We start from the raw sequence: 12246 nt of genomic DNA, 5'->3' as shown, positions 1-12246 counted from the left end.
GATGTGTATGATTGAATAATGATAGAAAGTGTAATGCATTATGATATAAGAAGTATGTATGTACATAGAACATATTACGATTGAGTGAGGCGTACTCTTCGCCTAAGCGCTTGCTGAGAAAGGCGAGTGCACTAGTAATTTCAGATGTGGCAGTAGCTGCATAACGTACTAGGGCAGAGGGAACCTACTTATATAGGCGGGTAGATTTCCTTATCCTTAGGGCTTTTACCGATAAACTATTGTTGAATGTGTGAGTACGATACTAAGTTAACACTTGAGGGCTTACTGAGTAAGGTGAGTGCTCTGATATGCTTTAGTTGTGACCCTATGGTTGCCTAAGTATCAGAGCAGAGGAGTGCTACTTATATGGGCGGGTAATCACCCCTATTCTTGGGTAATCTCGTAGGTAAATCTCTGCATGTGATTGTTTAGGTTCAGAAAATGGTTTTAATGTCATGATAATGATTTGCGAATGTATTTAAAATGATATCTATATACCTCATATTAGTCACACACTGTTTTAATATATGTATTTCTTCCCTTACTGAGATGTGTCTCACCCAAATATGAATTTTTATTTTTCAGGACATCCTTGAGGTCGGGTTTAGGAGCTCAAAGGTATTTTAGCATTTTTTAGGACTATAAAAGAAAGGGGATATTTTTATAAGACTTTGGGGGATGTAAATGTTTATGTTTTAAGTCTATATGTTTTAAGTCTATTGAGAACGGAATGATTGTGAAAATACTGAAATGTTTTTGGAGATGTATGTTTCTATGAAAAATGCAGGTGATGGATAAATTCTATGGATTTATAGATAGAAAGTAGTAAACTCTAGTATTATGGAATGTTGGTATTATAGAACTATGTTCATGGAAATTATGATTATGTTTTTCACTGCGTATGTTATGGTTTATGATTTATCAGGTATAATGCACCAAACCTGGGTTTAAGGGTTCGGGGCGTTATATTTTGGTATCAGAGCAATGATTTTGGAAATTTTAAAGATTTAGGAAATGATTTATACCAAAGTATAGGAAATAGTTAGGATAAGGATACTAGATGAATATGTTAGATATTGAGAAATAAATTTGGTGTAGGAAAGTATAGAATTGTGTTTTGTAATTTAGAGGCGAAAGTACGTCGATGATTTCCTGTGATTTTTCTGAAGCAGTCGACAGCCTCAGAAAAGTCATGGTAAACCTTAGATGTTTTTGTTTTTGAATTGTGAGACTGATCCTTAAATGGAGATTTTGGATTTTTATTGAATTTAAGTTAATGATGATGATATTTGGAATTATGATATGGAAATCTTATCTCTTTTCTATCCTATTTTTAGGATGGACTCTGGAGATGAGAATATAGAGGCTGAAGGAAGGGAGGATTCAGTGACCTCTGGCAAGGAAGAAATAGATACCTCTAAGGTACTGCGAGGTATCGTCCATCAAGTTAAAGCAGAGATGAAGAAGGAACCGAAAGAACAGAACTGTCCACATGCAGGACAGGGCTGCAGCATAAAAGAATTTATGAGAATGAACCCTCCATCCTTTGCAGGAGGACCTAATCCAATGGCAGCAGAGAACTGGATACAGGAGATAGAGGAAATTATGGTTGTATTCGACTGCACGGACTAGCAGAAGGTCTGTTATACCGCTTTTAAGATGACAGGAGAGGTGAAGCGCTAGTGGCTTTCTGCGAAACTGCTAGAAGATCAAAGGGTGGTAAAAATAGCTCTTACCTGGGAAAGATTCAAGGAGCTGTTCTTTGACAGGTATTTTCCTTCATCTGTAAGAGAGGAAAAGATTGAGAAATTTACTAATCTGATCCGGGGGGATTTGACGGTTGCGGAATATGCGGCTAAATTTGTGGAATTATCCCGTTTCACTCCATTTCTGGTCCCAAACAAGATAAGGAAGGCTAGGAAATTTGATAAAGGCTTGAGGCGCAAGATCTCCAAGTTGGTGGTTGGGTTTCAGGTCCAAAATTTTTCAAAATTAGTTGATAAGGCTTCGGTGCTGGAAAAGAGTATCCAGGGCAACACTGAGTCTATAGAGCAGAAGAAGAGACTTATACCATCTAGTTTTCAATCTGAGACCAGTCAAGGATTAGCGAAGAAAGGAAAAGAAGAAATGGGCTCTGTATGCCCGAAGTGTGATAAGAGGCATAGGGGCGAATGCTGGTATGACACTCTGAATTGTTACAGGTGCAATAAGCCAGGGCACCACAGGAAAGATTGTCGAGAACCCTTGCCTATGGTAGCTACTCAGAATCAATACCGAGGAAGTAGCAGGTACTGCTTGGAAGGGGTGCTCCACCTCGATTGTACACACTTCGAGCTGAGAAGGATGCCATCAGAGAAGTAGGTATGAATTTATATTTAAGAAAATGATGATTTAACTTAATGATGGAATGATTTATATGATGATATACATGTTGAGTTCTTATGATGGTAGTTAGTAAATGAATTTAAGTCATGTAAAATGATGATTAGTTAGTAAAATTTCGAGGAAGAAATTTCTTAAGGAGGGGAGAATGTAATGACCTGAAAATTAAAATAATTAGGAAATATGGTAATGAAATGGATTAATGGGTAATAAGGAATAAAGGAAGGATTTAAGAAGGAAAAGCAGGCATCGTAGACAAATGTCCTGTATTCGTCAACAAGTGTCCTTCTAAGCTCATCGACGAAGGTTGTTACTCGTCAACGAAGGAATCCCGAGAGAGTATATTTTGGAACTCTGAATTTCGTCGACAAAGGTATCCTCTCGTCGATGAAGTCTCTATAGCACCTCGTCGACAAATCCACGTGTCTCGTCGACGAAGTCCTACCTATAAATAGAATTTCTCTCATTTTTCAGTGAGAAACTCGGGATTTCACTTTCCTCTCTCTCTCTCTAAACGATTTTCCCAGCCTTCTCTCTTCGATTTCGAGCCGAATTTGACCTGATTTGACGATCTGAAACCACCACAAGGTTCGTAGGATCGTTCTTCGCAAGACTGTAGGAGCTGATCATTGGTTTTAGGGGTTTAGGAAAGATCCCAAAATCAGGGTAAGCGAATTATTTTTGGGAATTCCTTAACAAATAATGTTATTTGAAGCCTAGGAAATAGTAAATAGGTGTTTTTCTTAAGATATGAGTTAATTGGAATTTATTTTAATTAAATTAGGATTTTTGAATTCAGGGTCCAAGTGAATGCTACGGGTATCGGTTCGAGGATCCTGCCAGTGTAGTTTGAAAGTCGGGTAAGGGGAAAATTTATGTATTAAATCATGTTTTTATGAATTAAAATGGATTATGTGCTATTTATGTATTTATGTTTTTATGTGGGTTAAAAATGTTAGTCATGAAATTCATGTTTTCTGAGCCTAGGAATGTTTATATAGCTATGTATATGTGAAGATAAACGAATGAAAGTGAAAGGAATTTTCTGAGGAAGTAAGTAAGAAATGAAATGCATTTTCAGTATATAAATGTTAAATGTGGGTTGACCTATTTTACAGAAATGAGTATGGATTTTACTGTTAAATTGTGTGGTATGAGATTTTGTGCAAATATATGTTAAATGTATGAGATGCAGGATAAATAAGTAAAAATTTATGAATAAAATATGATATGGACAATGTTACTTGTGTATGTTAAATGCAACAATGTAAATATAAGACAGCTAAAAGGCAGCCATGTTAGCAGATTTTAGCGCATTTCTACGTGGACTAACTGTAGCAGATTCTAGCGCATTTCTATGTGGACTAACAAATGATGGCTAAAGACCAGCTGTAGTACGAAAGAATGAAATGAAAATGTTATGCAATAAAATGACAATAGTATAACAATGCAATGAAATGAAATGTGAAACGTGAATGATACAAATGGAAAAAAGTCACTTGAAGCGAAATACAATGCAATGTTAAGCTATAAATGTGAATAGATGTGTATGATTGAATAATGATAGAAAGAGTAATGTATTATGATATAAGAAATATGTATGTACGTAGAACATATTACGATTGAGCGAGGTGTACTCTTCGCCTAAGCGTTTGTTAAGAAAAGCGAGTGCACTAGTAGCTTCAGATGTGGTAGTAGCTGCATAACGTACTAGAGCAGAGAGAACCTTCTTGTATAGGCGGATAGATTTTCCTATCCTTAGGGTCTTTGCCGGTAAACTATTGTTAAATGTGTGAGTACGAGACTAAGTTAACACTTGAGGGCTTATTGAGTAAGGTGAGTGCTCTGGTATGTTTTAGTTGTGACCCTATGGTTGCCTAAGTATCAGAGTAGAGTGGTGCAACTTGCATGGGCGGGTAATCACCCTTATTCTTGGGTAATCTCGTGGACAAATATCTGCATGTGATTGTTTAGGTTTAGAAAATGGTTTTAATGTCATGATAATGATTTGCAAATGTATTTAAAATGATATTTATATACCTTATGTTAGTCACATGTTGTTTTATTATATGTATTTCTTCCCTTACTAAGATGTGTCTCACCCGAATATAAATGTTTCTTTTTCAGGACATCCTCGAGGTCGAGTTTAGGAGCTCAAAGGTATTTTAGCATTTTTTTAGGACTATAAAAGAAAGGGTATATTTTTATAAGACTTTAGGGGATGTAAATGTTTGTATTTTAAGTCTATATGTTTTAAGTCTGTTGAGAACAAAATGATTGTGAAAATACTGAAATGTTTTTAGAAATATATGTATCTATGAAAAATGCAGGTGATGGATAAATTCTATGGATTTATAGATAGAAAGTAGTATACTCTGGTATTATGGAATGTTGGTATTATAGAACTATGTTCATGGAAAGTATGATTATGTTTTTCTGCTACGTATGTTATGGTTTATGATTTATGATTTATCAGGTATAACGCACCGAACCCGAGTTTAAGGGTTCGGGGCGTTATAAGAGAAACTCTTGAAGTTGACCTTCCTGAATTGCCTCTCTAAAATAATTCTCTAGGAACAATATATTAAAATTTTTCTACTATAGGGTGGTCATATCCTTGGTCCTCTATACCAGATCCTACCAATGATCTACACACCCTTAAACATATTGGCAACTATCTCTATACAATATTCAAGAGGAATTTCTACTAATTAACCTCTACCTCTTTTTTATTATTTTTTTATTTTTATGCCATTTTCTATAACTTTTGGATTTACTTCACCACTGAAACTTGGAGGACTAGTCTTCTTGAATTCCCTTTGTTTAGATCTGGTTATCCTTTCTTGTGTCCTATCTTTTTTAAACCATATGTTAGTTACTCTTAAACTATTCTGATTATGAATTCGCCACACCATTGTTTCAACCATGTGGTGCAATAATTGATAAATACTCATGTTTGCAAAGAGGGGCATTTAGCTAGCTAAAAGCTCAAAATCCTCTAATGGTTTGCCCAATAAAGAGTATGATGAACCTATCATTATTAGGGTATGCTTTTGCAAAATAACTCATAAAATTAATTTCAATACTAGCAATAGTCTTAGCATGTCAATAATCACAAACTAATTTATAAGACCATATCACCCAGAGTGAAATCATGGTCACACTTTTCCCACTACTAAACACAAATGCTTAAACAATAATACATAAATAACATCACAATTCGGGAAATAGCTTCCTATTGCATTCTACTAAGAATGCTTGGTTAGAAGTAGTTAAATATTTTGGGATCATTTGGTTATTTGACAAAAACACCCCACTTTAGATGCAAGTATTTGCAACACAAACAAATTATTCCTAAGTCCCAATCACAAATTTTTCAACACTAACATAATACAACGTTTCACACCATTTTACAAAACAAGTCATCTCAGTCATTTTCAACAAATTAAAAATATAAGATTTGTATGATGCAATTTGTTCACATATATCACAATTGTTTGATTAATCAAGTCAACTACAACTTATGCGTACTTACAAGGCCTTATAAAAATAAATTTCCTTAAGGGTCTATATGATTTTTTGGAAAAATTTTTCATATTTGACACTATCTCAAATTGTAAAAAAATCTTAATTTATTTTTTCGAGACCTATGTAGGTTTAAATTAAAAGAACACAATCTAAAATAAACTTATAAATTCCATTTACAAGCACAATTAATATAATTAAATCATACATGTACAAAACAATAAATATTACATTAAACAACCAATTCACTTGAACTCCTAGGCACAACATCTTAAAACATAGCTTCGTAAAATATTTTCGAGTCCTAAAAGTCTTTTCATTACTTTCATTTCCTTTCAGTGCTTGCAAAATAATAGAAAGGAATGAGCTATACTAGTCAAATTTTTGGGAAATTCCTTACATTATTAATCATTTTGAAACTACTTTTTAGGTATAAGATGTATTGTTTAGTAACTCTATAAAGACGTTATACACACACACATATGAAAAACAAAACATCTAAAGCATAAGAAGAGTTAATGGAAAGAAAAAAAATCACGCCATGAGGTTCATAGGAGAAGCAATATTGTTCCGCATATGATAACTTACCCTGAGTGATTTGTCCTGAGCACATCAATGGCTGACTCAAAAATCGTCAATAGTATCGTCCACCATATGTCCTAAATAGATCAACGATTGCTTGTGAGCACAATAGCAATCTCATCCACATATGCTATGAATACATCAACGACTGATCTTGAACAAATCAATGGTACTTATCCATCATTAGTTGTGAACACATGAATAGAAGGCCATAAACATATCAATAGATGGCCATGAACATACCAACTAATTCATCCACCATATGTTTAATGAACGACCATGAACATATCAATGATCCCTATCTACCACATGCCGTGACTGCATTAGGCAGGCTATGAAAACAACGACTAACTAAGCATCAATGTTCTCATCCACCACTACAAATCAATGGCTCTCCCAACCCCCAAATTCCCAAGTTTGAATGTCCTATTATGCACACAAAATAAGTTGTAGCAAGGGTAGTGTATAAATACCCTCTTACTTATGGTTACAAGACACATAATTATTTAACGATGTCACTTATTTTAATATTTATTTACACATGTATCCATCTTTTTTATATACAATTATATATGTTCATATATAATTGAGCATCCCTGCCATGAACGCAATCATGTTTATGTAATCAATTGCGCATTTACACTTAAAAGTTCATCTATTCTGCCCGGCAGCACCAATCTGCAAACAATCCATATAATGCCTAATCCAATAAATCTCATTGTAGAAAGTAAAAATACCTAAATTTAAAAATCAACTACCCAAAAACCACTTTCCCTATTATGCTGAAATTTCAGCAGTATAATCTGAGTAAAACACAACTAATTAATTTTAAGAAAACTATTCCTAAAATAATATTTTGATTATAAATACAATAAATTTTAAATACAACCTAACACTATAATAAATCCTTAATCTCAAAGGCGATAATTTCAAGTTTAATTTCATATTGTAGCATCCGACTCTTGGATCGTCATGATATTCTTGATATTTAATTTGAAGCACTTCAAACCACACAAAATAGGTTTGGAGCTGCATGCAGTTAAGATAGGAAAAGTAAAATATAGTGAGTAAACATATCTTCTTCATCTTATATTTTCCTCCTCTACCTGTAATCTTCTTCTTCCCCCCTCCCTTTTATTTTATTTTTAATTGTTTTGCTTAGCGAGTACAAAACTCCCCAATGCCTCCATCTTATCTTTTTTATTTTTGTTTTTATTTTTATTTTTTCTTAGCAAGCTATGTTTTCCTTTGTTATTATTATAATACTATCCTTTTATTTATTTATTATTTTAATCCAATTTTGAAAATTGTAGACAATTATTGCTTTACCATTAATTATTTATTCTGTTGACACGTATGTCTTAACAACTTTCCAAATGAAATTTGTATTTCAAACTTATTTCCGATCCTATGTTCAAATATTTCACACAAAAATGAAATTTACTTATTTAATGAATACATGATACAATCACAATAGGTGTAGATTAAGGTTTTACTCTAAATTATTATTATTATTATTATTATTATTATTATTATTTAATGAACTAACTAAGAATATCCAACATGAGATTTCTTGATGATTGTTTATAGATAATATCATGTTAATTAATGATAGTAGGAACGTAGTGAAATCTTAACTAAAACTTTGGAAAGAGTCTAAATCATTTAACATAAATAAAAATAAGACTACGAAATGTAATTTAGTAATGTAAGAAGTAACAAGAGATGATTAGCCTTGTTTTAATTTTATGCATTACAAAACTATGCATAAAAGATAGAAGTTGCTGAGATGCAAATGTTAAAGTGGATAAGTGGTTTAACATTAAAAGATAAAATAAGAAATAAGCATATATGTAATAATTTATGCATAACACTGATTGAAAATAAGATAAGAGAGGAACAACTTAAATGATTTGGACATTTCAAATATGGACCTAATAAAACACCAATGAGGAGAAAAGAGTAATTATTTTTAACATGAAAAGAGGTACTTTAAATGAAGTAATGAGAAAAATTTAATCTAATTAAGGAAAACACTCTTGATCAGTTATATTGACGGAAAATGACTCATGCAGCCGACCCCACATAGTGGGTCTTAAGGCTGCTTCTTGTTTGTTATTGTTGTATGAATTCTTGTACCCAATTTAACAAGAAATAGAATAAGACATTCATATAACACAATTAATCTCACTTAAAAATAAACATTCATGAAGCATTTGAGTTTTGTGTGAAAGCCCATGATAGATGACTTATAAGAAAATTAAGTTGTGGAAGCAATCACACAAGTACAACAAAGGGTTTATGAAGGAGGTGGCTAGGGGCTCGGGGTGCTGGGGTGGGGTGGCTTGGGGGTGGGCTGGGGAGAAATATTTATAGGGGAAGGAGGAATTGCTATGGTGATAAACCTGTTTCTACGGAGCGGAGAGGTTGCTGGGGTGGGGAGAATTTTTTGTTTGTTTCGTTTTTGCTAGTTGGCTTGGGGGTGGGATGGGGAGAATTATTTATAGGGGAAGGAGGAATTGCTATGGTGGTAAACCTGTTTCTATGCGGAGAGGTTGCTGGGGTGGGGAGAATTTTTTGTTTGTTTTTTCTGGCTAGTTGGCTTGGGGGTGAGCTGGGGAGAATTATTTATAGAGGAAGGAGGAATTGCTATGGTGGTAAACCTGTTTCTATGGAGCGGAGAGGTTGCCGGGGTGGGGAGAATTTTTTGTTTGTTTTTTTTGCTAGTTACTTACCAAGCTTGCAACATAAGACCTAACATGGTCTGAATTTTCACCGAGAGAGCTTTAAATTGTCTTTGAGATTCAAAGACAGGTTCACGGAGAGAGAATCTCAAAGACAATTCAAAGCTCTCTTGTGAAAATTCAGACCGTGTTAGGTCTTATGTTGCAAGCTTGGTAAGTAACTAGTAAAAAAAACAAACAAAAAATTCTCCCCACCCCAGCAACCTCTCCGCTCCGTAGAAACAGGTTTACCACCATAGCAATTCCTCCTTCCCCTATAAAAAATTCTCCCCAGCCCACCCCCAAGCCAACTAGCCAAAAAAAACAAACAAAAAATTCTCCCCACCCCAGCAACCTCTCCGCTCCATAGAAACAGGTTTACCACCATAGCAATTCCTCCTTCCCCTATAAATAATTCTCCCCATCCCACCCCCAAGCCAACTAGCAAAAAAAAAACAAACAAAAAATTCTCCCCACCCCAGCAACCTCTCCGCTCCGTAGAAACAGGTTTACCACCATAGCAATTCCTCCTTCCCCTATAAATAATTCTCCCCATCCCACCCCCAAGCCACCCCACCCGAGCACCCTGAGCCCCAAGCCACCCCACCCCAGCACCCCGAGCCCCAAGCCACCTCCTTCATAAACCCTTTCCTTACTAGTAAAAAAATAATACAATATCCTTACTGGTGAAAAAAATAATCTTTAACCGGTATACCCTTATTAGAGTAATACAAAGGAGAAAGGTTTGCACTAACCAAGCTCTTAAATCACTCACATTTATATACACAATATCCTTGCTACAACTTATCATACATTGGTCCCACTAGTAATAATGAAATTAACTGCCTCTGCTACTCTTGAGTACCAAAGAGGAAAAAGGAAAGAGAAAAAAACAGATCTCTTAAAAGCCTTGTTAACGTCTTACACTGCGGATTCTAAGAAGACATTTAGTGCCTTTAACTCCTTCGTGAACATTTACTTGCCTTCCTTCCTGCCTCAAGAAAGAAAATCGGATCCTGATTAGCAGCTACTGGCTTCATGCCACCTTCAGTTGTATACATATTTCAAATGTTAAAGATTGTTTCATGTGTCCACAAGTGGGTGATCCCTTGCAAAGATAATAGTTTACTCTCTCTCTCTCTCTCTCTCTCTCTCTCTCTCACGCATTTATATAGACTCCATCTTCCTTTGATAAATTCACAATATTCGCACCAGCAACCAATGAGTTCCGCACATGGATTTGTTCGTTTGAGAGAGAGAGAGAGAGAGAGAGAGAGAGAATGTGACTCATATTGAGAGATTGCTATGCGCTGGAAATCATTTATCGATCCTAAGGTTATTACAGAGATGGACAAGTTCCGGCCTCGATTCAATCCAGGATGTAAATTTTGTCTCAGTTGCAGAAGTGCAGTCCAAATAGGATCGAAATGCAACCAGAAAAAAGTAACGCCTGCAAATAGACAAAAAATATATATATGACACAGGTCATTATAAGTCAAACTTCTATGCATAACAGAAAATACGTGCCTTGTATCCATATTTTCAGAAAAGAAAAGACAAACTGCTAGCTGCAGATATCTTTTTTTTTTTTTACACAAATTGATCAGGAATACCAACACAGTAATAAGTGTCAAAATATTCCAGGTTGTCAGCAGATATTATTGACTTGAGACTCATTAACTACTTCAGGATAAATAGAAAGCCAAATCATTCCCTCTCTTGTTATCCATTCAACCACTTCATGTTTTTAAGCTACAATAATAGCTATCCAAAGGAAGTAACACAAGCTTCTACAACATGGTAGGAGAAAAAAAAAAGATGAAAAAATAAAACATTGATGAGGAAGAATGGCATTGTTGTACGCTATTGATTTACATGACCATAAAACAACAATAATATATATTGATTTAGAAGGTCCCTCCATATTTACTAGAAAACGCTAACACCATAGCGAACCATGAATTGGTACGAACATTCCAAAATGTGGCACATTTTCATTTCGGAACATTAAATCTATCGATCCAAAGTCTTAATTTTTGTCACATAATATAACCTTTTATTAGTTAAAAGTAGGGAATCACTACATTTAAGCCTGTTTCTATCATTATTAATCTATTTCACAATAGAAAATCTCTTCTAGATCTAAAAACACCTCAAGTCCTCTCCAAAATGTACAAGTGCCATGACACTTTTTTCATCTATTTTAAGGATACCATTAGTGTTCCACATTTTAGAGCTAGTGTCCTGGTGAAATCCATTCCCATTCCACATTTGGGTAAAGTTCCTAACATTTTTTTCCCTGGTTCTGTTCCTTCAAAAACAACACATCATGTGCATTAACATGGTTTGAAACACAAGAAATAATGTTCATTTTGCAATCAACATGAGATATTTTCATAGGAATATGGTCAATAAATGAAAATAAATTAATTAATGATTGACATGTGTCCGATACGTGTTGGATAGGTTTCGTATCCGATTTATGTCAGACACCAACACTACACATCTATTCATTTTTTAAAAATTCCTTTTACAAAGCTTTCCAACTTTAACTTGGTTCAGTTTTGTAAGGGTTCCTGAAAAAAGTAAAAAAGCTAAACCAAATTGTAGAAATCCCTATAGTTTAGGAGTCATGCGTGATCTCTATAATTAAGGAATGATTCATGACAGTCTTATTTTATGCGTGTACAAAAGGAGTGCTGGTCAATAGGGATTTTTGTGATTCTTGTATATTCCTTTATTCTAGGATTTTATTTCCTTAACTTAGCTGCTGGTTACATGTTATATAGTAGCGCATATTACTAGATGGCGCTCTTCTGTCCAACTATCAGCAGAAAAACTCGACAGGAAGAATTTCCAAGAATGGGCCCAGTCCGCGAAAATCGTAGTCGACGGCATAGGAAAGCTCGGGAATCTTACCGGTGACTCAAAGAAACCTGATTCAACGAATGTTGTGGCACTCCAGCAATGGAGATCGGAGAATTCTTTGATTACCTCATGGATTATCAACTCCATGAAGCCAACTATCGGGAAA

The 12246-nt window shown here is 34.7% G+C and overlaps 2 protein-coding genes across 6 annotated transcripts in view; one reads left to right on the top strand and one right to left on the bottom strand.

The window, feature by feature from the left end:
• The first annotated feature begins 1458 nt into the window (after positions 1–1458).
• Positions 1459–2361, top strand: LOC131156136 (uncharacterized). Its single transcript, XM_058109583.1, has 2 exons — positions 1459–1608; positions 1795–2361. Exons 1-2 carry the CDS (start codon positions 1459–1461, stop codon positions 2359–2361), a joined length of 717 nt encoding a protein of 238 aa, XP_057965566.1.
• A 7595-nt stretch (positions 2362–9956) lies between these two features.
• LOC131156522 (uncharacterized) overlaps positions 9957–12246 on the bottom strand; it is a 138813-nt gene continuing 136523 nt past the window's right edge. For all 5 annotated transcript variants that reach the window (XM_058110282.1, XM_058110280.1, XM_058110281.1 and 2 more), the window contains one exon: positions 9957–10662. In XM_058110282.1, the coding sequence (XP_057966265.1) occupies positions 10530–10662 (133 nt within the window). In that variant the 3' untranslated portion in view covers positions 9957–10529. The remainder of the gene's footprint in view (positions 10663–12246) is intronic.

Source organism: Malania oleifera, chromosome 5 (assembly GCF_029873635.1).
Source record: "Malania oleifera isolate guangnan ecotype guangnan chromosome 5, ASM2987363v1, whole genome shotgun sequence".
NCBI lineage: Eukaryota > Viridiplantae > Streptophyta > Magnoliopsida > Santalales > Ximeniaceae > Malania > Malania oleifera.
This window is presented reverse-complemented; position numbering and strand designations above follow the sequence as displayed.